The sequence below is a fragment of the Procambarus clarkii genome, chromosome 72 (assembly GCF_040958095.1).
Source record: "Procambarus clarkii isolate CNS0578487 chromosome 72, FALCON_Pclarkii_2.0, whole genome shotgun sequence".
Lineage (NCBI taxonomy): Eukaryota > Metazoa > Arthropoda > Malacostraca > Decapoda > Cambaridae > Procambarus > Procambarus clarkii.
In genome coordinates, this window is record NC_091221.1 from 16,280,011 (window position 1) to 16,307,711 (window position 27,701).

At 45.9% G+C, this 27,701-nt stretch overlaps 1 protein-coding gene across 1 annotated transcript in view; it reads right to left on the bottom strand.

The window, feature by feature from the left end:
* Nucleotides 1-17,610: 17,610 nt before the first annotated feature.
* LOC123752559 (high affinity cationic amino acid transporter 1-like) overlaps nt 17,611-27,701 on the bottom strand; it is a 200,765-nt gene continuing 190,674 nt past the window's right edge. Inside the window, exon 5 of the mRNA XM_069312534.1 lies at nt 17,611-20,074. Within this exon, the coding sequence (XP_069168635.1) occupies nt 18,974-20,074 (1,101 nt within the window). The 3' untranslated portion in view covers nt 17,611-18,973. The remainder of the gene's footprint in view (nt 20,075-27,701) is intronic.

Genomic DNA, 27,701 nt, shown 5'->3' on the forward strand with positions numbered 1-27,701 from the left:
GTTCTAGTGGGCGGTGGTGCTGTGTTTGGTTGTTCTAGTAGGCTGTGGTGCTGTGTTTGATTGTTCTAGTGGGCTGTGGTGCTGTGTTTGGTTGTTCCAGTGGCCTGTGGTGCTATGTTTGGTTGTTCTAGTGGGCTGTGGTGCTGTGTTTGGTGTTTCTAGTGGGTTGTGGTGCTGTGTTTGGTTGTTTAAGTGGGCTGTGGTGCTGTGTTTGGTTGTTCTAGTTCGCTGTGGTGCTGTGTTTGGTTGTTCTAGTGGGCTGTGGTGCTGTGTTTGGTTGTTCTAGTGGGCGGTGGTGCTATGTTTGTTTGTTCTAGTGGGCTGTGGTGCTGTGTTTGGTTGTTGTAGTGGGTTGTGGTGCTGTGTTTGGTTGTTTTAGTGGGCTGTGGTGCTGTGTTCGGTTGCTCTAGTTGGCTGTGGTGCAGTGTTTGGGTTTTCTAGTGGGTTGTGGTGCTGTGTTTGGTTGTTATTGTTGGCTGTGGTGCTGTGTTTGGTTGTTTTAGTGGGCGGTGGTGCTATGTTTGGTTGTTCTAGTGGGCTGTGGGGGTGTGTTTTGTTGTTCTAGTGAACTGTGGTGCTGTTTTTGTTGTTCTAGTGGACTATGGTACTGTGTTTGGTTGTTCTAGTGGGCGGTGGTGTTGTGTTTGGTTGTTCAAGTGGGTTGTGGTGCTGTGTTTGGTTGTTTTAGTATCTGTGGTGCTGTGTTTGGTTGCTCTAGTGGGCTGTGGTGCTGTGTTTGGTTTTTCTTGGGGTTGTGGTGCTGTGTTTGGTTGTTCTAGTGGGCTGTGGTGTTGTGTTTGGTTGTTCTAGTGGGTTGTGGTGCCGTGTTTGGTTGTTTTAGTGGGTTGTGGTGCTGTGTTTGGTTGTTCTAGTGGGTTGTTGTGCTGTGTATGGTTGTTCTAGTGGGCTGTGATGCTGTGTTTGCTTGTTCTAGTTCGTTGTGGTGCTGTGTTTGGTTGTTCTATTGGGCTGTGATGCTGTGTTTGGTTGTTCTAGTGGGCTTTGGTGCTGTGTTTGGTTGTTCTAGTAGGCGGTGGTGCTATGTTTGGTTGTTCTATTGGGCTGTGGTGCTGTGTTTGGTTGTTCTAGTGGGCTGTGGTGCTGTGTTTGGTTGTTCTAGTGGGCGGTGGTGCTGTGTTTGGTTGTTCTAGTGGGCTGTGGTGCTGTGTTTGGTTGTTCTAGTGAACTGTGGTGCTGTTTTTGTTGTTCAAGTGGACTATGGTACTGTGTTTGGTTGTTCTAGTGTACGGTGGTGCTGTGTTTGGTTGTTCTAGTGGGCTGTGGTGCTGTGTTTGGTTGTTCTAGTGGGTTGTAGTGCTGTGTTTGATTCTTCTAGTGGGTTGTTGTGCTGTGTTTGTTTGTTCTAGTTGGTTGTGGTGCTGTGTTTGGTTGTTCTAGTGGGCTGTGGTACTGTGTTTGGTTGTTCTTGTGGGCTGTGGTGCTGTGTTTGGTTGTTCTAGTGGGCAGTGGTGCTGTGTTTGGTTGTTTTAGTGGGCTGTGGTGCTGTGTTTGGTTGTTCTAGTGTGTTGCGGTGCTGTGTTTGACTGTTCTAGTGGGCTGTGGTGCTGTGTTTGGTTGTTGTAGTGGGCTGTCGTGCTGTGTTTGGTTGTTCTAGTGGACTGTGGTGCTGTGTTTGTTTGTTCTAGTGGGCTGTGGTGCTGTGTTTGGTTGTTCTAGTGGGCTGTGGTGCTGTGTTTGGTTGTTCTAGTGTGCTTTGGTGCTGTGTTTGGTTGTTCTAGTGGGTTTTGGTGCTGTGTTTGGTTGTTCTAGTGGACTGTGGTGCGGTGTTTGGTTGTTCTAGTAGGCTGTGGTGCTGTGTTTGGTTGTTCTAGTGGACTGTGGTGCTGTGTTTGGTTCTTCTAGTTGGTAGTGGGGCTGTGTTTGGTTGTTCTAGTGGGCTGTGTTGCTGTTTTTGGTTGGTCTAGTGGGCTGTGGTGCTGTATTTGGTTGTTCTAGTGAACTGTGGTGTTGTGTTTGGTTGTTCTAGAGGACTGTGGTGCTGTGTTTGGTTGTTCTAATGGGTTTTGGTGCTGTGTTTGGTTGTTTAAGTGGGTTGTGATGCGGTGTTTGGTTGTTCTAGTGGGCTGTGGTGCTGTGTTTGGTTGTTTTAGTGGGCTGTGGTGCTGTGTTTGGTTGTTCTAGTGTGTTGTGGTGCTGTGTTTGGTTGTTCTAGTGGGCTGTGGTGCTGTGTTTGGTTGTTGAAGTGGGCTGTCGTGCTGTGTTTGGTTGTTCTAGTGGGCTGTGGTGCTGTGTTTGGTTGTTTTTGTGGGCTCTGGTGCTGTGTTTGGTTGTTCTAGTGGGCTGTCGTGCTGTGTTTGGTTGTTCTAGTGGGCTCTGGTGCTGTGTTTGTTTGTTCTAGTGGGCTGTGGTGCTGTGTTTTGTTGTTCTAGTGGGCTGTGGTGCTGTGTTTGGTTGTTCTAGTGGGCTGTAGTACTGTGTTTGGTTGTTCTAGTGGGTTTTGGTGCTGTGTTTGGTTATTCTAGTGGACTGTGGTGCTGTGTTTGGTTGTTCTAGTAGGCTGTGGTGCTGTGTTTGGTTCTTCTAGTGGGTAGTGGTGCTGTGTTTGGTTGTTCTAGTGGGCTGTGGTGCTGTGTTTGGTTGTTCTAGTGGGCTGTGGTGCTGTGTTTGGTTGGTCTAGTGGGCTGTGGTGCTGTATTTGGTTGTTCTAGTGGGCGGTGGTGCTGTGTTTGGTTGTTCTAGTGAACTGTGGTGCTGTGTTTGGTTGTTCTAGTGGACTATGGTGCTGTGTTTGGTTGTTCTATTAAACTGTGGTGCTGTGTTTGGTGTTTCTAGTGGACTATGGTGCTGTGTTTGGTTGTTCTAGTGGGCTGTGGTGCTGTGTTTTGTTGTTCTAGTTGGTTGTGGTGCTGTGTTTGGTTGTTCTATTGGGCTGTGGTGCTGTGTTTGGGCGTTCTAGTGGGCTGTGGTGCTGTGTTTGGTTGTTCTAGTGGGCGGTGGTGCTGTGTTTGGTTGTTCTAGTGGTTTGTGGTGCTTTGTTTGGGTGTTCTTGTGAACTGTGGTGCTGTGTTTGGTTGTTCTAGTGGACTATGGTGCTGTGTTTGGTTGTTCTAGTGGGCTGTGGTGCTGTGTTTGGTTGTTGTAGTGGGTTGTGGTGCTGTGTTTGGTTGTTTTAGTGGGCTGTGGTGCTGTGTTCGGTTGCTCTAGTTGGCTGTGGTGCAGTGTTTGGGTTTTCTAGTGAGTTGTGGTGCTGTGTTTGGTTGTTATTGTTGGCTGTGGTGCTGTGTTTGGTTGTTCTAGTGGGCTGTGGTGCTGTGTTTGGTTGTTTTAGTGGGCGGTGGTGCTGTGTTTGGTTGTTCTAGTGGGCTGTAGGGGTGTGTTTTGTTGTTGTAGTGAACTGTGGTGCTGTTTTTGTTGTTCTAGTGGACTATGGTACTGTGTTTGGTTGTTCTAGTGGGCGGTGGTGTTGTGTTTGGTTGTTCAAGTGGGTTGTGGTGCTGTGTTTGGTTGTTTTAGTATCTGTGGTGCTGTGTTTGGTTGCTCTAGTGGGCTGTGGTGCTGTGTTTGGTTTTTCTTGGGGTTGTGGTGCTGTGTTTGGTTGTTCTAGTGGGCTGTGGTGTTGTGTTTGGTTGTTCTAGTGGGTTGTGGTGCTGTGTTTGGTTGTTTTAGTGGGTTGTGTTGCTGTGTTTGGTTGTTCTAGTGGGTTGTTGTGCTGTGTTTGGTTGTTCTAGTGGGCTGTGATGCTGTGTTTGCTTGTTCTAGTTCGTTGTGGTGCTGTGTTTGGTTGTTCTATTGGGCTGTGATGCTGTGTTTGGTTGTTCTAGTGGGCTTTGGTGCTGTGTTTGGTTGTTCTAGTAGGCGGTGGTGCTGTGTTTTGTTGTTCTAGTGGGCTGTGGTGCTGTGTTTGGTTGTTCTAGTGGACTGTGGTGCTGTGTTTGGTTGTTCTAGTGGGCGGTGGTGCTGTGTTTGGTTGTTCCAGTGGGCTGTGGTGCTGTGTTTGGTTGTTCTAGTGAACTGTGGTGCTGTTTTTGTTGTTCAAGTGGACTATGGTACTGTGTTTGGTTGTTCTAGTGTACGGTGGTGCTGTGTTTGGTTGTTCTAGTGGGCTGTGGTGCTGTGTTTGGTTGTTCTAGTGGGTTGTAGTGCTGTGTTTGATTCTTCTAGTGGGTTGTTGTGCTGTGTTTGTTTGTTCTAGTTGGTTGTGGTGCTGTGTTTGGTTGTTCTAGTGGGCTGTGGTACTGTGTTTGGTTGTTCTTGTGGGCTGTGGTGCTGTGTTTGGTTGTTCTAGTGGGCAGTGGTGCTGTGTTTGGTTGTTTTAGTGGGCTGTGGTGCTGTGTTTGGTTGTTCTAGTGTGTTGTGGCGCTGTGTTTGACTGTTCTAGTGGGCTGTGGTGCTGTGTTTGGTCGTTGTAGTGGGCTGTCGTGCTGTGTTTGGTTGTTCTAGTGGACTGTGGTGCTGTGTTTGTTTGTTCTAGCGGGCTGTGGTGCTGTGTTTGGTTGTTCTAGTGGGCTGTGGTGCTGTGTTTGGTTGTTCTAGTGTGCTTTGGTGCTGTGTTTGGTTGTTCTAGTGGGTTTTGGTGCTGTGTTTGGTTGTTCTAGTGGACTGTGGTGCGGTGTTTGGTTGTTCTAGTAGGCTGTGGTGCTGTGTTTGGTTGTTCTAGTGGACTGTGGTGCTGTGTTTGGTTCTTCTAGTTGTAGTGGTGCTGTGTTTGGTTGTTCTAGTGGGCTGTGGTGCTGTGTTTGGTTGTTCTAGTGGGCTGTGGTGCTGTTTTTGGTTGGTCTAGTGGGCTGTGGTGCTGTATTTGGTTGTTCTAGTGAACTGTGGTGTTGTGTTTGGTTGTTCTAGAGGACTGTGGTGCTGTGTTTGGTTGTTCTAATGGGTTGTGGTGCTGTGTTTGGTTGTTTAAGTGGGTTGTGATGCGGTGTTTGGTTGTTCTAGTGGGCTGTGGTGCTGTGTTTGGTTGTTTTAGTGGGCTGTGGTGCTGTGTTTGGTTGTTCTAGTGTGTTGTGGTGCTGTGTTTGGTTGTTCTAGTGGGCGGTGGTGCTGTGTTTGGTTGTTGTAGTGGGCTGTCGTGCTGTGTTTGGTTGTTCTAGTGGGCTGTGGTGCTGTGTTTGGTTGTTTTAGTGAGCTCTGGTGCTGTGTTTGGTTGTTCTAGTGGGCTGTCGTGCTGTGTTTGGTTGTTCTAGTGGGCTCTGGTGCTGTGTTTGTTTGTTCTAGTGGGCTGTGTTGCTGTGTTTTTTATTGTTCTAGTGGGCTGTGGTGCTGTGTTTGGTTGTTCTAGTGGGCTGTAGTACTGTGTTTGGTTGTTCTAGTGGGTTTTGGTGCTGTGTTTGGTTGTTCTAGTGGACTGTGGTGCTGTGTTTGGTTGATCTAGTAGGCTATGGTGCTGTGTTTGGTTGTTCTTGTGGACTGTGGTGCTGTGTTTGGTTCTTCTAGTGGGTAGTGGTGCTGTGTTTGGTTGTTCTAGTGGGCTGTGGTGCTGTGTTTGGTTGTTCTAGTGGGCTGTGGTGCTGTGTTTGGTTGGTGTAGTGGTCTGTGGTGCTGTATTTTGTTGTTCTAGTGGGCGGTGGTGCTGTGTTTGGTTGTTCTAGTGAACTGTGGTGCTGTGTTTGGTTGTTCTAGTGGACTATGGTGCTGTGTTTGGTTGTTCTATTAAACTGTGGTGCTGTGTTTGGTTGTTCTAGTGGACTATGGTGCTGTGTTTGGTTGTTCTAGTGGGCTGTGGTGCTGTGTTTTGTTGTTCTAGTTGGTTGTGGTGCTGTGTTTGGTTGTTCTATTGGGCTGTGGTGCTGTGTTTGGGCGTTCTAGTGGGCTGTGGTGCTGTGTTTGGTTGTTCTAGTGGGCGGTGGTGCTGTGTTTGGTTGTTCTAGTGGGATGTGGTGCTTTGTTTGGGTGTTCTTGTGAACTGTGGTGCTGTGTTTGGTTGTTCTAGTGGACTATGGTGCTGTGTTTGGTTGTTCTAGTGGGCTGTGGTGCTGTGTTTGGTTACTCTAGTGGGCTGTGGTGCTGTGTATGTTTTTTTCTAGTGGGTTGTGGTGCTGTGTTTGGTTGTTCTAGTGGGCTGTGGTGCTGTGTTTGGTTGTTCTAGTGGGATATGGTGCTGTGTTTGGTTGTTCTAGTGGGTTGTGGTGCTGTGTTTGGTTATTCTAGTGGGCTGTGGTGCTGTGTTTGGTTGTTCTAGTGGGCTGTGGTGCTGTGTTTGGTTGTTCTAGTGGGCTGTGGTGCTGTGTTTGGTTGTTCTAGTGGGCTGTGGTGCTGTGTTTGGTAGTTCTAGTGGACTGTGGTGCTGTGTTTGGTTGTTCTAGTGGACTATGGTGCTGTGTTTGGTTGTTCTAGTGGGCTGTGGTGCTGTGTTTTGTTGTTCTAGTTGGTTGTGGTGCTGTGTTTGGTTGTTCTATTGGGCTGTGGTGCTGTGTTTGGGCGTTCTAGTGGGCTGTGGTGCTGTGTTTGGTTGTTCTAGTGGGCTGTGGTGCTGTGTTTGTTTGTTCAAGTGGGCTGTGGTGCTGTGTTTGGTTGTTCTAGTGGACTGTGGTGCTGTGTTTGGTTGTTCTAGTGGGCTGTGGTACAGTTTTTGGTTGTTCTAGTGGGCTGTGGTACAGTTTTTGGTTGTTCTAGTTGGCTGTGGTACAGTTTTTGGTTGTTCTAGTGGGCTGTGGTACAGTGCTTGGTTGTTCTAGTTGGCTGTGGTACAGTTTTTGATTGTTCTAGTGGGCTGTGGTACAGTGCTTGGTTGTTCTAGTGGGCTGTGGTGCTGTGTTTGGTTGTTCTAGTGGACTGTGGTGCTGTGTTTGGTTGTTCTAGTGGGCTGTGGTACAGTTTTTGGTTGTTCTAGTGGGCTGTGGTACAGTTTTTGGTTGTTCTAGTTGGCTGTGGTACAGTTTTTGGTTGTTCTAGTTGGCTGTGGTACAGTTTTTGGTTGTTCTAGTGGGCTGTGGTACAGTGCTTGGTTGTTCTAGTGGGCTGTGGTACAGTGCTTGGTTGTTCTAGTGGGCTGTGGTACAGTGCTTGGTTGTTCTAGTGGGCTGTGGTACAGTGCTTGGTTGTTCTAGTGGGCTGTGGTACAGTGCTTGGTTGTTCTAGTTGGCTGTGGTACAGTGCTTGGTTGTTCTAGTTGGCTGTGGTACAGTTTTTGGTTGTTCTAGTGGGCTGTGGTACAGTGCTTGGTTGTTCTAGTGGGCTGTGGTACAGTGCTTGGTTGTTCTAGTGGGCTGTGGTACAGTTTTTGGTTGTTCTAGTGGGCTGTGGTACAGTGCTTGGTTGTTCTAGTGGGGTGTTTTGTTGTTGTTTGCTTGTTTATACAGTATAGGAACTCTTCCTGGTGTTTATTCCCTATAACATTGCCTCTCACCTTTGTGTTTGTGACAATAAAAGGCAAGTAAATCTTTTCTTGTGATCTTTTTCTTTCGTATGTGTCAAGAAGCTGCTTTACCTGTTCACGTTCATGAACAAATCCTTGGTCAAGGACCAACATGGTTGTGGTGGGGGTTGTTCACTTGTGTTAGGCTTACGGCAGAGGTTGACACGGGCCTGTGTGTCCTAGAGACACAGAACACTGTGTCATGTGTCCAACTCTCTAGGACACTGTGCCATGTGCCCTACTCTCTAGGACACTGTGCCATGTGCCCTACTCCCTAGGACACTGTGTCATGTGTCCAACTCTCTAGGACACTGTGTCATGTGTCCTACTCTCTAGGACACTGTGCCATGTGCCCTACTCCCTAGGACACTGTGTCATGTGTCCTACTCTCTAGGACACTGTGTCATGTGTCCTACTCTCTAGGACACTGTGCCATGTGCCCTACTCCCTAGGACACTGTGTCATGTGTCCTACTCTCTAGGACACTGTGCCATGTGCCCTACTCCCTAGGACACTGTGTCATGTGTCCTACTCTCTAGGACACTGTGTCATGTGTCCTACTCTCTAGGACACTGTGCCATGTGCCCTACTCCCTAGGACACTGTGTCATGTGTCCTACTCTCTAGGACACTGTGCCATGTGCCCTACTCTCTAGGACACTGTGTCATGTGTCCTACTCTCTAGGACACTGTGTCATGTGTCCTACTCTCTAGGACACTGCCATGTGCCCTACTCCCTAGGACACTGTGTCATGTGTCCTACTCTCTAGGACACTGTGCCATGTGCCCTACTCTCTAGGACACTGTGTCATGTGCCCTACTCCCTAGGACACTGTGTCATGTGTCCTACTCGCTAGGACACTGTGCCATGTGCCCTACTCCCTAGGACACTGTGTCATGTGTCCTACTCTCTAGGACACTGTGTCATGTGTCCTACTCTCTAGGACACTGTGTCATGTGCCCTACTCCCTAGGACACTGTGTCATGTGTCCTACTCTCTAGGACACTGTGCCATGTGCCCTACTCTCTAGGACACTGTGCCATGTGCCCTACTCCCTAGGACACTGTGTCATGTGTCCTACTCTCTAGGACACTGTGCCATATGCCCTACTCCCTAGGACACTGTGTCATGTGTCCTACTCGCTAGGACACTGTGCCATGTGCCCTACTCTCTAGGACACTGTGTCATGTGTCCTACTCTCTAGGACACTGTGCCATGTGCCCTACTCTCTAGGACACTGTGTCATTTGTCCTACTCTCTAGGACACATGGTAGGATAATGCCTCTTTTAGGATTTATCGTACCGATATTCTGCTGATATAGCTGTGTCTACATGTGTCCTGTGTCCTGGCTGTGTCCACCTGTGTCCTGTGCTGGCTGTGTCCACCTGTGTCCTGTGCTGGTTGTGTCTACATGTGTCCTGTGCTGGCTGTGCCACCTGTGTCCTTTGCTGGCAGTGTCCACCTGTGTCCTGTACTGGCTGTGTCCACCTGTGTCCTGTGCTGGCTGTGTACACCTGTGTCCTGTGCTGGCTGTGGACACCTGTGTCCTGTGCTGGCTGTGTCCACCTGTGTCCTGTGCTGGCGGCTGTGTCTACCTGTGTCCTGTGCTGACTGTGTCCGCCTGTGTCCTGTGCTGGCTGTGTCCACCTGTGTCTTGTGCTGGCGGCTGTGTCTACCTGTGTCCCGTGCTGGCTGTGTCCACCTGTGTCCTGTGCTGAAAGTGTCCACCTGTGTCCTGTGCTGGCTGTGTCCACCTGTGTCCTGGCTGTGTCCACCTGTGTCCTGTGCTGGCTGTGTCCACCTGTGTCCTGGCTGTGTCCACCTGTGTTCTCTGCTGGCTGTGTCTCCCCCGTGTCCTGGCTGTGTCCACCTGGGTCCTGTGCTGGGTGTGTCCACCTGTGTCCTGTGCTGGCTGTGTTCACCTGTGTCCGGTGCTAGCTGTGTCCACCTGTGTCCGGTTCTGGCTGTGTTCACCTGTGTCCTGGCTGTGTAAACCTGTGACCTGTGCTGGCTGTGTCCGCCTGTGTCCTGTGCTGGCTGTGTTCACCTGTGTCCTGTGCTGGCTGTGTCCACCTGTGTCCTGGCTGTGTCCACCTGTGTCCTGGCTGTGTCCACCTGTGTTCTCTGCTGGCTGTGTCCACCCGTGTCCTGGCTGTGTCCACCTGGGTCCTGTGCTGGGTGTGTCCACCTGTGTCCTGTGCTGGCTGTGTCCACCTGTGTCCTGTGCTGGCTGTGTCCACCTGTGTCCTGTGCTGGCTATGTCCACCTGTGTCCGGTGCTGGCTGTGTCCACCTATGTCCTGTGCTGGCTGTGTCCATCTGTGTCCGGTGCTAGCTGTGTCCACCTGTGTCCTGTGCTGGCTATGTCCACCTGTGTCCTGTGCTGGCTGTGTCCACCTGTGTCCTAGCTGTGTCCACCTGTGTCCTGTGCTGGCTGTGTCCACCTGTGTCCTAGCTGTGTCCACCTGTGTCCTGTGCTGGCTGCGTCCACCTGTGTCCTGAACAGTACACAGGGAACCCGTAATGTTATATATGTATCAATATGGACAAGACTCAATAACGATAAGGTGAGATTGAGTCTCTTTTCCATGCATAGAAAAAACATAATTTTGTAAATGCTGTTTATAAAAATTCTTATCTATAGCTGAAGTTATGACCTTACAGGGTTGTGAAGGTGGGTGTTGTGATTTTATATATATATATATATATATATATATATATATATATATATATATATATATATATATATATATGTATATTTATATATTATGTATATATATATGTATGTATATATATATATATATATATATATATATATATATATATATATATATATATATATATATATATATATATATATATGTATATGTATATATTATGTATATATATATGTATGTATATATATATATATATATATATATATATATATATATATATATCGAACCTAATAGCCAGAACGCACTTCTCAGCCTACTATGCAAGTCCCGATTTGCCTAGTAAGCCAAGTTTTCATGAATTAATTGTTTTTCGTCTACCTAACCTAACTTTTTCGGCTACCTAACCTAACCTTACCTATAAAGATAGGTTAGGTTAGGTTAGGTAGGGTTGGTTAGGTTCGGTCATATATCTACGTTAATTTTAACTCCAATAAAAAAAAATTGACCTCATACATAATGAAATGGGTAGCTTTATCATTTCATAAAAAAAAATTAGAGAAAATATATTAATTCAGGAAAACTTGGCTTATTAGGCAAATCGGGCCTTGCATAGTAAGCCGAGAAGTGCGTTCTGGCTACTAGGTACGACATATATATATATATATATATATATATATATATATATATATATATATATATATATATATATATATATATATTTATATATATATATATATATTGTGACAATAATCTCCTTCAAGAGATTGAGCCTGCTCTTCCCTCCACAAATACGTCGTTACATCTATATAAAACTACTATGGAAGAAATGTCCAACAATGACAACAACACCAGCAAGGTTTGCCAGAGCGCAAAACGCATGCAGCCAGGGACACCTGCTCAGACTCAAACCGCCAAACTACCCGTCTTGCTGCCGGCTCCTCGCTGATTGGTCGCCGGTCTGGCTGCAACTGCACTCGCCCACCATACTACTTGATGTCTGGGGCCGCCACGACCTCAGTCCTCAGAATATTCAGTGCTTTCACACAGTTAACACTTCTCCCTGCTAGACGTAAGCTTTGGCGTACGTGTACTAAGAGAGGTGATAGCTTAAAGCCGATATTCCCGCACCTCTCATTTTTTGTATATTGCACTTCTTGTTATTTTGCTCACTTGTCTTAACGTAACTTTTCATTGTGTCATTTAATTATTCTTATTATTTTGATTGATTGATTTTATTATACGAATTTGTAAGTCCATTTTATTCATGTTTTGATTTATTTAACGTAATTAAAATTCCATTGTTAAAGTTTACTTGTGTTTTGTGTGTCTTCTCCTTACCTTACCACAGACGAAGTTCCAGATTTTCTATTTTTTTTTATACTATGTGACGAGGCCATACCCCTAGCTTTGAACAGCCGAACACCAACGCGTTACCGTCACATATTATATGGGGGCCTGTCCGGGATCTTTAACAATTAAAGTTAAGTAAAAGATGTTAAATGATTAAATTAAATCAAGGGCGCAGGAAATCTTGTACCCGGTACTCATGTAAGAGGATAAGGGCAAGAAAATCCTACTAACAAATGAAACAGAGTTTCGAAAACAAATGAAACAGTAAATTGCCTCAAAAGTAAAATTGGTAGTCCAAGGATGTAGGCATACCTTGCCAAGTCTCTATAGGACATAAAACAAGTTTTTCCTACTGAATTTAATATGATACTTACAGAATTAGCGAACTTTTGTGCTCTGAAAAAGTAAGCTAATTCCCTACCGTTGTATGTATCATCATCTCTGACTGACGTGTAGGGGTGCGAGGTGTCAACTGGTGACGAGAACTGCTGCTGAGGTCCCAATTCAGCAACTAAAGTTCGAGCTAGAGGAACTATGGCCCTCTTTGTCCTCCTACAGTCAGATTGCAGAAGATTGGGTACTCTTGACCCGGGGCAGACCACAGTACCAGGGTACCAATATGATGATCTGTCAAAATGAGAAATATCCAAGGGACAAAGATGGTAAACACGAGTAATAACACGGAGGGAGAGATGACCAATTAAGAGTATGACTGCGGCCTACAGTCACCACGTAATCCAAAGTTGTCTCACCTTCACTATATGTTACTCTCGTAATGCACAATACACCGCACCATATAAAAAATGAAATTGAATATGAAAAATAGTAAAGCTACGTTAACAAAGTTAAATACGCTTACCATAAATTACCACTTGGCACCAGTACCTGAGTGAAGCTCCTAGGACAGGCCACCATATAATATGTGACGAGGCCATACCCCTAGCTTTGAACAGCCGAACACCAACGCGTTACCGTCACAATATATATATATATATATATATATATATATATATATATATATATATATATATATATATATATATATATATATATATATATATATATATATGTCGTACCTAGTAGCCAGAACGCACTTCTCAGCCTACTACGCAAGGCCCGATTTGCCTAAAAAGCCTAGTTTTCATGAATTAATTGTTTTTCGAGTACCTAACCTACCTAACCTAACCTAACCTAACTTTTTTGGCTACCTAACCTAACCTAACTTATAGAGATAGGTTAGGTTAGGTTAGGTAGGGTTGGTTAGGTTCGGTCATATATCTACGTTAGTTTTAACTCCAATAAAAAAAATTGACCTCATGCATAATGAAATGGGTAGCTTTATCATTTCATAAGAAAAAAATTAGAGAAAATATATTATTTCAGGAAAACTTGGCTTATTAGCCAAATTGGGCCTTGCATAGTAGGCTGAGAAGTGCGTTCTGGCTACTAGGTACGACATATATATATATATATATATATATATATATATATATATATATATATATATATATATATATATATCCAATTGACGATCACAAAACACTGATCATTTTATGCGGAAAATCCACAGAGAAATATGAAATGAGGTGAACGTTTCGGCTTTGTTAAAGCCTTTGTCAACACCAGACTCAAATATATGAAATATAAATATATATTATATATATATATATATATATATCGTACCTTCATATAGATATATGAAATTGGGAAGAGTTTACAATATCCTAAGAGGTTTTTGGATTTCTCGTTTGTACAAGCCAAGCGTACGTTTTATAATCACGTCCCTAAGGCGAAACCAAAAATTATTAACTCATTGTTGGTACCTTATGCGAGTGGACTTGAAAAATTGTCTCTGATTTTTAAGAAACTTAATATAAATTTGGTGTTCACTAATAGTACGATCAAATCCAATTTAATAAAAAACTCCCCTGATACAGCAGGTTGTGTGTATTCGATTCCCTGCAATGATTGTGATTCTGTGTACCTTGGACAAACAGGAAAGTCCTTACAATTGCGGTTGTCACAACATGCTTATGGTATTAGAACTGCCCAAACGTCTAATGCATTGTATCTACATACGAGTTTATGCGATCACAATATTAACTGGAATGGGGCAAAAAGCATTACCAATTGTGGGGATTTCGTGGAACGGAATTTGATTGAGTCTGCTCTAATCAGTCAGTGTCCAAATCTTCTTAATGTTAGTACTGGAATGTTCAAACTTGATCCATTTTTAAGTTATAATATTGCACAACAGTTTAAGAAACAACTCTGATAGAGAGGCTTACAATGTCTCATTATAATTGTATATTCATATATTGTGTGTTCATGAGGCTTTTCTTTAATCTTTCATCCTTATTCTCTGACCGCTTAATCCTCTTTGACCATTCTAAGCTAAGCTATACCTGTTTTTGGTTAATTATACCTGACCAACCCTAGGGATGGGTTGGTCAGGTGTCGGCCTATATATCCTCCCCCTTCTCCCTTCTCCTTAGTCAGTCTGGTGTTGACAAAGGCTTTAACAAAGCCGAAACGTTCACCTCATTTCATATTTCTCTGTGGATTTTCCGCATAAAATGATCAGTGTTTTGTGATCGTCAATTGCATATATATATATATATATATATATATATATATATATATATATATATATATATATATATATATATATATGTATATATATATATATATATATATATATATATATATATATATATATATATGTATATATATATATATATATATATATATATATATATATATATATATATATATATATATATAGTGGTAGTGACCTTCTTAAGAAGGTCACTACCAAAGATACCTTACAAGCAGAACTTATTGCAGAAGGAGGAAAGAATCGAGGCAACTACAGAAGCACCATACTGTCCCCCGAGCTTAAAGCGGCAGCTAAAAGCCTTCGTGAGAACAAGGAGATAGTTGTCAGGAGAGGTGACAAGTCGCCAATATATGTCATTCTTAAAAAAGACGAATATCTGGCGAAAATGAACATCATACTCTCTGACCAAACTAAGTTCCAAAGGGTAACGAAGGACACTACAGCCGAATTAAAAGCAAAGGTCAACAAACTGATCGAAACTGTGAACGCCAAGAAATCCGGACTCCACCTGCCAAAGATCATTGGGGAATATAAACCTGGATATGCGTATGGAAATGTCAAGACGCACAAGCCTGGAAACCCACTTCGGCCAATCATTAGCCAGATACCCACACCCACGTACAGACTGGCGAAGCGACTCAACGGCCTGCTGACTCCTTATGTTCCTTGCGCCTTCAGCCTGAAGTCTCCAAAGGAATTTGTTGACTTACTGCGGGGCACACGGGCCACAGGGATAAGAGCCTCGTTGGACGTAGAATCGCTGTTTACCAACGTACCTGTGGACGAGACAATCGGAATGATAGCCGACAGAGTGTATCGTGATCCAGCCTGTGCTCCTCTTGACATACCAGAAAATATTCTGAGGAAACTACTCCAAGCTTGTACTAAAGAGGCACCCTTCTTGAGCCCGGATGGGCACATGTATAAGCAAGTAGATGGGGTCGCCATGGGTTCTCCCCTAGGTGTCCTGTTTGCAAACTTCTACATGGGTACCATCGAGCAAAAAGTCTTAGTCGACATGAACTTGAAACCGGCCATATACTGCAGGTATGTTGACGACATTTTTACACAGGTACCTGATGTCAGACATCTGCAGGAGCTGAAGGAGGCATTTGAGCAGAGTTCCGTGCTGCGTTTCACTTACGAGATGGAAAAGGATGGGAAGCTGCCCTTTCTAGATGTAACAGTCATGGAAAAGGGCGGAGGTTTCCACACTGCAGTCTACACTAAGGAAACAAACATAGGAATGTGCCTAAATGCCAACAGCGACTGCCCAGACAGGTACAAGAGGAGTGTTGTTAACGCATATGTCGACCGTGCTCTCAGCCACAGCTCAGAATGGAAGCAAGTCGACGAAGAACTCTGTAGGGTAAGGCAGGTCCTAGTCAATAACGGCTTCTCCAATGGTTTCGTCGAAGACATCATAAGAAGGAAAGTGAAAAGCCATGCAACCTCTGAAGAGACAACTAACACAACACCTATACCCCCTATTAGACTATTTTACAGGAACTTCTTTTCCACAGCTCATAAAACGGAGGAAAGGGTCCTGAGAGATATTGTTAATAGAAACGTTATCCCTACAGACAAAAATCAGAGGATACAACTGACGATTTACTATAAAACCAGAAAAACGGCCAGCCTACTCATGAGAAACTCTCCAGACACAAAACAGAACGCTTTAAAAGAGACTAACGTCGTCTATGCCTTCAAATGCCCACTTGGGGACTGTAAGCTCCAAAAAAAACAGTATATAGGCAAGACAACAACATCTCTTTCTAGGCGTTTAACGATGCATAAGCAACAGGGCTCCATTAAGGAACATATAATCTCTTCCCACAACCAAACCATCGCCAGAGAAATCCTAGTAAACAACACAGAAATCATCGATAGATACAGCGATAGCAGGTGGCTTGACGTTTGCGAGGCACTACACATCAAGAAGTCAACACCAGCAATCAACAGCCAATTATTGCACAACTATATTCTACCCACCTCAAGACTCCGCTCCAATATAGAAGCATCAAGAAATATGGACCAATAGGCTTTCTACAAACACTTCTATTCAATATCCATTGTTTCGTGTTCTGTCTTGTGTTGATGAAATTAATACCCTATTAATACTCTTGTTCTGTCTTGTGTTGATGAAATTAATAGCCTATTAATACCACATTTTGTTCTGTCTTGTGTTAATGCCACATCACCCCTTCCACCTCACTCAAATGTAGATATAAAATCGGAGATACGTAAGTTCTATTCAGTTGTGTATTTGTGAACTAAAGTCTTTGAAAATGTAATAAGTTTTACGAAACGCGCCCGTGTCGCGTCAGACTAGAAATAAAAATGAATTTTGGAGAATTGATTTTTGATTTACCTCCAACAGTGAAGCGTAATGTACGAAAGATTGAGAAAATTCGTGTTAGAATTATTAATCTTACTTTTTCGGTCATATTTAATAATATATGTCTACAGGAAAGACTGCTACCAAAATATACTAATATATATATATATATATATATATATATATATATATATATATATATATATATATATATATATATATATATATATATACATATATATATATATATATATATATATATATATATATATATATACATATATATATATATATACATATATATATATATATATATATATGTATATATATATATATATATATATATATATATATATATATATATATATATATATATATATATATATATATATATATATATATATATATTATTAAATATGACCGAAATATATATTATTAAATATGATATATATATATATTAGACGTTACTGCAATATTGATCAACTGTTTCGACTAACAACGTATAGGAATTCAAATTGAGTTTCTTACTCCTGATGCATCTGTTCACCCTGGGGGAAGTCAGCTGATGACCTGAAGACGACCTTAATAAGCTTTATTTCAGACTTCCTGATATTAAAGTTTATTTAGCAATATGTTTTAAAAATTAACTTTACCAAAGAAGAAATCAACTGTGATTATCATGAGATTGTATTTCGTGATTGTATCTTCTTACTGTATTACATGATCACATCCCATGATTCTATCCCATTATTGTATCCTATAATTGTATCCCATAAATATATCCCATGATTGTCGCCCATGAGTAGGACCAAAATTGTCAAATTCATATAATAATAAAATTACAATGCAATTGTATTTTTTTTACATGAAGTAAAAATACATTTTTGGTAACATCCACATCTTTGTAAATTTTAATATGAATTTTAATGGTAAAAATATGCCTAAATATTTTTTTTTTCCTAAAAATCACTGATTTCAAGAAGATTTTATATTTTTTTCTGCCTACAAATCACATATTTTAATAATATTTGATATATATATTTTTTTTACCTAAAAATCACCGATTTTAGTAAGATTTTATATATTTTTTTTACCTAAAAATCGCCAATTTTATTAAGATTTTATAAAAAAAATATTTAACTAAAAATCACTGACTTTAGTAAGATTATATATTTTTTTTAAGTAAAAATCCGAGATTTTAGTAAAATTTTATATATATTTTTTTACCTAAAAATCACCGATTTTAATAAGATTTCATATATATCCCCCCCCCCTAAACAGAGTTTTCTTGAGCCAAGAGCTAATTGGCTGGTTAAAGAAACACTGTTGATTCAAGTAACAATTTATTACATGATAACTGTACAGAAGATAGGCCTATGGAGAGTATTGACTCAAGAGGCCAGCCTAAGTTCACTCAATACAATGAATACATTACACTTATAATTGTATGTATAAGTATGCACCAGTATGTATTGTATGTGTAAATATACAACAGTATACATTAGTACTCTCTGTATTAATGCCCTCCAAGACTAAGCCCTACACACATACATACAATCACTAACAACCACATTGAAGTGACCTAACGACTCTGGTTATCAAAACAATCACTCACATATGTACACCAGATATGTTAAGGCGATATGTACTTCCCAGGTCAAGGGTCATCACCTCTTACGAAACATCTACATCTTTCGACAAGCAAGATTGTCTTGTTTACGTTTCTTAAACAATTTCTGAGAGCCCCGAGCCACTACGGGGGATTGTTTATACTTATATTAACCTCAGAGTGTGAAGTATTGACCCCTAAGTCAATATTATTGATGACAGATGTAGTGATTTTTTAGTGGATATGTAAAGTATTGATGAGTCCTTTGTCCCTGGATGAATAGTGACCATTGTTGACCTGTGAATGGTTAGTGGTCACTACTGTAACGAGTGGATAGTGACCACTATAGTTCAGGGAAGGTCAATACCTTTGGTCAACCAGGGATTGGTGCCCATTGGAGATCAGGAACGGTCATAACAACATGTCATCCTGCGAATATTGTCCAGAATAGTTACCTCAGATTATTCCGTGGATTTGTGACCCCCTACGGGGTCATGAGAGGTCATTACAACGCAGCACTGTAAGGATGAGGTCGTGAAGGGTTATTACCACAGGTCAGCAGGGGAGTGATGACCCCTACGGGACAGGAGAGGTCAATACTGCCCAGCACTGTAAGGGTGAGGTTGTGGGGGTTATTACAACAGGTCAGCAGGGGAGTGTTGACCCCTACGGGACAGGAGAGGTCAATACTGCCCAGCACTGTAAGGGTGAGGTTGTGGGGTTATTACAACAGGTCAGCAGGGGAGTGATGACCCCTACGGGACAGGAGAGGTCAATACTGCCCAGCACTGTAAGGGTGAGGTTGTGGGGGTTATTACAACAGGTCAGCAGGGGAGTGATGACCCCTACGGGACAGGAGAGGTCAATACTGCCCAGCACTGTAAGGGTGAGGTTGTGGGGGTTATTACAACAGGTCAGCAGGGGAGTGATGACCCCAACGGGACAGGAGAGGTCAATACTGCCCAGTACTGTAAGGGTGAGGTTGTGGGGGTTATTACAACAGGTCTGCAGGGGAGTGTTGACCCCTACGGGACAGGAGAGGTCAATACTGCCCAGTACTGTAAGGGTGAGGTTGTGGGGGTTATTACAACAGGTCTGCAGGGGAGTGATGACCGCTGTGGGTAAGAAGGGCGCGGCATAGAACCGCCTCCATGCTTGCGGTCCGTCCCTTGAGGAGCCAAGCCGCAGCCGCAGCCGCCCACACGCCGCAGGCTAGGCCTAGGGCTAGCAGCGGCAGGTGCAGGAGCAGCAGGATATTGGCTAGGATGGCTAGGAGCGGCAGGATAGGCGTGGTTGTGGTGGTGGTTGTGAGCGGTGGATGACGCGGTTGTAGCCACAACCCCACACAACACACAACACACCCGCAGGCGCAGAGCCCCACGCCCGCCCACGCCCACACGCCTATATCCAGTTCCCTAGAGCCCCGAACCACGCCCACGCCCGCGACGCAGTTGACTATGAAGGTGGCCAATAGGAACCTTGCGGTCCGCCAGGACGCCCACGTGGGCGGCGTGGGCGGCTCGGAGATAGCTGAGGCCCAAGAGCCTCCCGCCCACTCTACGGTGACGTGACGGGGCTCCATATCGTCGCATGCGGCGAGGCTGCTACTGCGGGAGAGAGCCGCAGGCGGCGTGTCGCAAGAAGCAGGGGGAGAGTCTGGCCGATACCTGCGGGCCAAGACAGCCGCAGCCCCTGCCACGCCCGCACCCACGCTCCCTGCACCTGCGGCCCGCAGCAGCACCCACGACGAGCAAACTGCGGCAATAACCACAGCTGCGGCGCCGCAGAGGAGCGCGGCAAGCCAGGGCGTCCTTGTGTGTCGAGACACGTAGCCAAGACACCTGGGGGCCAGCCCGTCGCAGGCCAGCCTGTGGGCCAGGCGGGATCCGGTCAAAAGCCCGCCCAAAACCCCCGCCCACAGCCCCACCACCGCGCCCACGCCCACCACCGCCCGCATGCCCAGCAGAGACGCCCCTGGATACAGCTGAAGGAGCGGCGCCGTAGAGGAGAGGCTGGAGGAAGCCAAAGTGACAGCTACAGCCGCTGGGAAGAGCACCAGAAGCGCCGCTACGCCCACACCCACGCCCACACAGGTGTGAGAGTATCGCCCACACTCGCCACCCAGCAGGCCGGCGTGGTGGGCGCCGCCCATACTCGCGCTAAACATAGCAGCGCCGGAGATAACCTGTAAGGAAAACACTCTGTTAGTCCGCTAAACATAGCAGCGCCGCACATATCCTGTGAGGAGAAACACTCTGTTAGTCCGCTAAACATAGCAGCGCCGCACATAACCTGTGAGGAGAAACACTCTGGTAGTCCGCTAAACATAGCAGCGCCGCACATATCCTGTGAGGAGAAACTGTTAGTCCGCTAAACATAGCAGCGCCGCACATAACCTGTAAGGAGAAACACTCTGGTAGTCCGCTAAACATAGCAGCGCCGCACATAACCTGTAAGGAGAAACACTCTGGTAGTCCGCTAAACATAGCAGCGCCGCACATAACCTGTGAGGAGAAACACTCTGGTAGTCCGCTAAACATAGCAGCGCCGCACATATCCTGTGAGGAGAAACACTCTGGTAGTCCGCTAAACATAGCAGCGCCGCACATAACCTGTGAGGAGAAACACTCTGGTAGTCCGCTAAACATAGCAGCGCCGCACATATCCTGTGAGGAGAAACACTCTGGTAGTCCGCTAAACATAGCAGCGCCGCACATATCCTGTGAGGAGAAACTGTTAGTCCGCTAAACATAGCAGCGCCGCACATAACCTGTGAGGAGAAACACTCTAGTAGTCCGCTAAACATAGCAGCGCCGCACATATCCTGTGAGGAGAAACACACTGTTTTTCTAATCTTTCTGGCCTGGTTGGTAGAGCGACTGGCTTCAGTATCATAGGGTTGAAGTTCTATCCTCTCTATCCATGGCTCCTATCCATGCAGTGGGTCAGGTCTTATACCACAGCTTCTATCCTGCCCTCATACACCAGCACCTATCCTGCCCTCATACCCCAGTCCCTATCCTGCCCTCATACCCCAGCTCCAATCCTGCCCTCATACCCCAGCCCCTATCCTGCCCTCATACCTCAGCTCCTATCCTGACCATATAACAAAGCTCCTATCCTGCCCATATAACAAAGTTCCTATCCTGCTCTCATACCCCAGTTTCTATCCTGCCCTCATACCCCAGTTCCTATCCTGCACTCATACCCCAGTTCCTATCCTGCCCTCATACCCCAGCTTCTATCCTGCCCTCATACCCCAGCCCCTATCCTGCCCTTATACACAAGCTCCTATCCTGCCCATATACCAAAACTCCTATCCTGCCCTTATACCCCAGCCCCTATCCTGCCCTCATACCCCAGGTCCTATCCTGCTCTCATACCACAGATCCTATCCTGCCCTCATACCCCAGCCCCTATCCTGCCCTCATACCCCGGCTCTTATCCTGTCCTCATACCCCAGCTCCTCTCCTACCCTCATGCCCAACTCCTATCCAGTCCTCATACTCCAGCTCCTATCCTGCCTCATACCCAAGCTCCTATCCTGACTTCATTCCCCAGTTCATGTCCTGCCCTTATATCCCAGCTCCTATCCTGCCCTCATACCTTAGGTCCTATCCTGCTCTCATACACCAGCTCCTATCCTGCCCTCATATCCCAGCTCCTATCCTGCCCTCATATCCCAGCATATCCCCCAGGTTAAAAAAAAAAAAAAAAATACCAGCTCCTATCCTGCCCTCATACCCCAGCTGCTATCCTGCCCTCATAACCCAGCTCCTATCGTTCCCTCATACCCCAGCTCCTATCCTGCCCTCATACTCCAGCACCTATCCTGCCCTCATATCCAAGCTCCTATCCTGCCCTCATACCCTCAGTTCCTATCCTACCCTCGTTCCCCAGCTCCTATCCTGCCCTCATACCCCAGCACCTATCCTGCCCTCATACCCCAGCTCCTATCCTTCCCTCATACCCCAGCTCCTATTCTGCCCTCATACTCCAGCACCTATCCTGCCCTCATATCCAAGCTCCTATCTTGCCCTCATACCCTCAGTTCCTATCCTACCCTCGTTCCCCAGCTCCTATCCTGCCCTCATATCCAAGCTCCTATCCAGCCCATATTCCCCAGCTCCTATCCTGCCCTCATACCCCAGCTCCTATCCTGCCCTTATACCCCAGGTCCTATCCTGCACTCATACCCCAGCTTCTATCCTGTCATCACACCCCTGCACCTATCCTGCCCTCATACCACAGCACCTATTCTGCATCTTACCCCAGCTCCAATCCTGCCCTCATACCACAGCTCCTATCCTGCCCTCATACCACAGATCCTATCCTGCCCTTTTACCCCAGCACCTATCCTGTCCTCATACCCCAGCTCCTAACCTGCCCTTTTACCCCAGCACCTAACCTGCCCTCATATCCTCAGCTCCTATCCTGCCCTCATACCACTGCTTCTATCCTGCCCTCATACCACAGATCCTATCCTGCCCTTTTACCCCAGCACCTATCCTGTCCTCATACCCCAGCTCCTAACCTACCCTTTTACCCCAGCACCTATCCTGTCCTCATACCCCAGCTCCTAACCTGCCCTCATATCCTCAGCTCCTATCCTGCCCTCATACCACTGTTCTATCCTGCCCTCATAACCCAGCTCCTATCCTGCCCTTATACTCTCACCTCCTATCCAGCCCCCATACCCTCTATCCTTCCCTCATACCCTAGCTCTTTTCCTGCCCTCATACCACAGCACCTATTCTGCATCTTACCCCAGTTCCTATCCTGCCTTCATTCCCCAGCTCCTATCTTGCCCTCATACCCCAGTTCCTATCCTTCCTTCATTCCCCAGCTCCTAACCTGCCCTCATACCCTCAGCTCCTATCCTGCCCTCATACCCCTGCTCCTATCCTCCCCTCATACCCTAGCTCCTAGCCCTGCCCTCATACCCCAGTTCCTATCCTGTCTTAATTCCCCAGCTCCTGTCCTGCCCTCATATCCAAGCTCCTATCCTGCCCTCATACCCTTTTACAAATGCTGAATAGTCATTTTGATAAACCACTTTTTCCTCATAAATTACTCATTCTCCTGAGTAATGAGAATTACCTATTCTCCATTCCCCATTTCTCCTCATAATTACCCATCTCCTCACACTCTTCACCATAGTGATGGCGTATTCGGGGTCGTTAGACCAGAATGACCTTGTTAACAATGTTTTTTATGAGATCAAATACTTGTATTAATAATAATATTATTGATCAATTTAGGTTCAGCACCATAGGTTAGAGCCCATCGAACATGGCTGGGATATGAGGACAAGGAGCTGGGATATGAGGACAAGAAGCTGGGATATGAGGACAAGGAGCTGGGATATGAGGACAAGGAGCTGGGATATGAGGACAAGGAGCGGGGATATGAGGACAAGGAGCTGGGATATGAGGACAAGGAGCTGCGATATGAGGACAAGGAGCTGGGATATGAGGACAAGGAGCTGGGATATGAGGACAAGGAGCTGGGATATGAGGACAAGGAGCTAGGATATGAGGACAAGGAGCTGGGATATGAGGACAAGGAGCTGGGATATGATGACAAGGAGCTGGGATATGAGGACAAGGAGCTGGAATATGAGGACAAGGAGCTGGGATATGAGGACAAGGAGCTGGGATATGAGGACAAGGAGCTGGGATATGAGGACAAGGAGCTGGGATATGAAGACAAGGAGCTGGGATATGAGGACAAGGAGCTGGAATATGAGGACAAGGAGCTGGGATATGAGGACAAGCAGCTGGGATATGAGGACAAGGAGCTGGGATATGAGAACAAGGACCTGGGATATGAGGACAATGAGCTGGGATATGAGAACAAAGAGCTGGGATATGAGGACAAAGAGCTAGGATATGAGGACAAGAAGATGGGATATGGGGAAAAGGAGCTGGAATATGAGGACAAGGAGCTGGGATAAGAGGACAAGGAGCTAGGATATGAGGACAATGAGCTGGAATATGAGGCCAAGGAGCGGGATATGAGGACAAGGAGCTGGGATATGAGAACAAGGAGCTGGGATATGAGGACAAGGAGCTGGGATATGAGAAAAGGAGCTGGGATATGAGGACAAGGAGCTGGGATATGAGGACAAGGAGCTGGAATATGAGAACAAGGAGCTGGGATATGAGGACAAGGAGCTGGGATATGAGAAAAGGAGCTGGGATATGAGGACAAGGAGCTGGGATATGAGGACAAGGAGCTGGGATGTGAGGACAAGAAGCTGGGATGTGAGGACAAGGAGCTGGGATATAAGGAACAGAATCTGGGATATGAGAACAAGGAGCTGGGATATGAGGACAAGGAGCAGGAATATGAGGACAAGGAGCTGGGATGTAAGGACAAGAATCTGGGATATGAGAACAAGGAGATGGGATATGAGGACAAGGAGCTGGGATATGAGGACAAGGTTCTGGGATATAAGGACAAGGAGCTGGGATATGAGGACAAGGAGCTGGGATATGAGGGCAAGGAGCTGGGATATGAGGACAAGGAGCTGGGATATGAGGACAAGGAGCTGGGATATGAGGACAAGGTTCTGGGATATGAAGACAAGGAGCTGGGATATGAGGACAAGGAGCTGGAATATGAGGACAAGGAGCTGGGATATGAGGACAAGGAGCTTTGATATGAGGACAAGGAGCTGGGATATGAGGCCAAGGAGCTGGGATATGAGGACAAGGTGCTGGGATATGAGGACAAGGAGCTGGGATATGAAGACAAGGAGCTGGGATATGAGGACAAGGAGCTGGAATATGAGGACAAGGAGCAGGGATATGAGGACAAGGAGCTGGGATATGAGGACAAGGAGCTGGACTATGAGGACAAGGAGCTGGGATATGAGAACAAGGAGCTGGGATATGAGGACAAGGAGCTGGGATATGAGAAAAGGAGCTGGGATATGAGGACAAGGAGCTGGGATATGAGGACAAGGAGCTGGGATGTGAGGACAAGAAGCTGGGATGTGAGGACAAGGAGCTGGGATATGAGGAAAAGAATCTGGGATATGAGAACAAGGCGCTGGGATATGAGGACAAGGAGCAGGAATATGAGGATAAGGAGCTGGGATGTAAGGACAAGAATCTGGGATATGAGAACAAGGAGATGGGATATGAGGACAAGGAGCTGGGATATGAGGACAAGGAGCTGGGATATGAGCACAAGGAGTTGGGATATGAGGACAAGGAACTGGGATATGAGGACAAGAAGCTGGGATATGAGGACAAGGAACAGGGAAATGAGGACAAGAACCTGGGATATGAGGACAAGAAGCTGGGATATGAGGACAAGGAGCTAGGATATGAGGAAAAGGAGCTGGTATATGAAGACAAGGAGCTGGGATGTGAGGACAAAAACCTGGGATAGGAGGACAAGGAGCTGGGATATGAGGACAAGAATCTGGGATATGAGAACAAGGAGCTGGGATATGAGAACAAGGAGCAGGGATATGAGGACAAGGAGCTGGGATATGAGGAAAAGAATCTGAGATATGAGAACAAGGAGCTGGGATATGAGGACAAGGAGCTGGGATATGAGGACAAAGAGCTGGGATATGAGGACAAGGAGATAGGATATGAGGACAAGAAGCTGGGATATGAGGACAAGGAGCTGGAATATGAGGACAAGGAGCTGGAATATGAGGACAAGGAGCTGGGATATGAGGACAAGGAGCTGGGACGTGAGGATAAGAAGCTGAGATGTGAGGACAAGGAGCTGGGATGTAAGGACAAGAATCTGGGATGTGAGGACAAGAAGCTGGAATGTGAGGATAAGGAGCTGAGATATGAGGACAAGAATCTGGGATATGAGAACAAGGAGCTGGGATGTGAGGACAAGGAGCAGGAATATGAGGACAAGGAGCTGGGATATGAGGACAAGAATCTGGGATATGAGAACAAGGAGATGGGATATGAGGACAAGGAGCTGGGATATAAGGACAAGTAGCTGGGATATGAGGACAAGGAGCTGGGATATGAGGACAAGGAACTGGGATATGAGGACAAGAAGCTGGGATATGAGGACAAGGAACAAGGATATGAGGACAAGGAACAGGGATATGAGTACAAGAAGCTAGGATATGAGGACAAGAAGCTTTGATATGAGGATAAGGACCTGGGATATGAGGACAAGGACCTGGGATATGAGGACAAGGAGCTAGGATGTGAGGACCAGGGGCTGGGATGTAAGGACAAGGAACTGGGATATGAGGACAAGGAGCTGGAATATGAGGACAAGGAGCTGGAATATGAGGACAAGGAGCATGGATATGAAGACAAGGAGCTAGGATATGAGGACCAGGAGCTGGGATGTGAGGACAAGGAACTGGGATATGAGGACAAGGAGCTGGGACATGAGGACAAGGAGCTGGGATATTAGGACAGGATGCTGGGATATGAGGACAAGGACCTGGGATATGAGGACAAGGACCTGGGATATGAGGACAAGGAGCTAGGATGTGAGGACCAGGGACTGGGATATAGGGACAAGGAACTGGGATATGAGGACAAGGAGCTGGAATATGAGGACAAGGAGCTGGGATATGAAGACAAGGAGCTAGGATATGAGGACAAGAAGCTGGGATATGCGGACAAGGAGCTGGGATGTGAGGACAAAAAGCTGGGATTGGAGGACAAGGAGCTGAGATATGAGGACAAGAATCTGGGATATGAGAACAAGGAGCTGGGATATGAGAACAAGGAGCAGGGATATGAGGACAAGGAGCTGGGATATGAGGACAAGGAACTCCGATATGAGGACAAGAAGCTGGGATATGAGAAGGAACTGGGATATGAGAACAAGAAGCTGGGATATGAGGACAGGATGCTGGGATATGAGGACAAGGACCTGGGATATGAGGACAAGGAGCAGGGATATGAGGACAAGGAGCTAGGAAGTAAGGACCAGTTGCTGGGATGTGAGGACAAGGAACCGGGATATGAGGACAAGGAGCTGGGATGTGAGGACAATGAGCTGGGATATGAGGACAAGGAGCTGGGATATGAGGACAAGGAGCTGGGATATGAGGACAAGGTGCTGGGATGTGAAGACAATGAGCTGGGATATGAGGACAAGGAGCAGGGATATGAGGAGAAGAAGCTGGGATATGAGGACAAGAATCTGGGATATGAGAACAAGGAACTGGGATATGAGGACAAGGAGCTGGGATTTGAGGACAAGGAGCTGGGTTGTGAGGACAAGAAGCTGGGATGTGAGGACAAGGAGCTGGGATATGAGGACAAGAATCAGGGATATGAGAACAAGGAGCTGGGATATGAGGACAAGGAACAGGGATATGAGGAAAAGGAGCTGGGATATGAGGACAAGAATCTGGGATATGAGAACAAGCAGCTGGGATATGAGGAAAAGGAGCTTTGATATGAGGACAAGGAGCTGGGATATGAGGACAAGGAGCTGGGATATGAGGACAAGGAACTGGGATAAGAGGACAAGAAGCTGGGATATGAGTCAAGGAACTGGGATATGTGGACAAGAAGCTGGGATATTAGGACAGGATGCTGGGGTATGAGGACAAGGACCTGGGATATGAGGACAAGGACCTGGGATATGAGGACAAGGAGCTAGGATCTGAGGACCAGGGGCTGGGATGTGAGGACAAGGAACTGGGAAATGGGGACAAGGAGCTGGAATATAGGGACAAGGAGCTGGAATATGAGGACAAGGAGCTGGGATATGAGGACAAGGAGCTAGGATATGAGGACAAGGTGCTGGTATATGAAGACAAGGACATGGGATATTAGGACAAGGATCTAGGATGT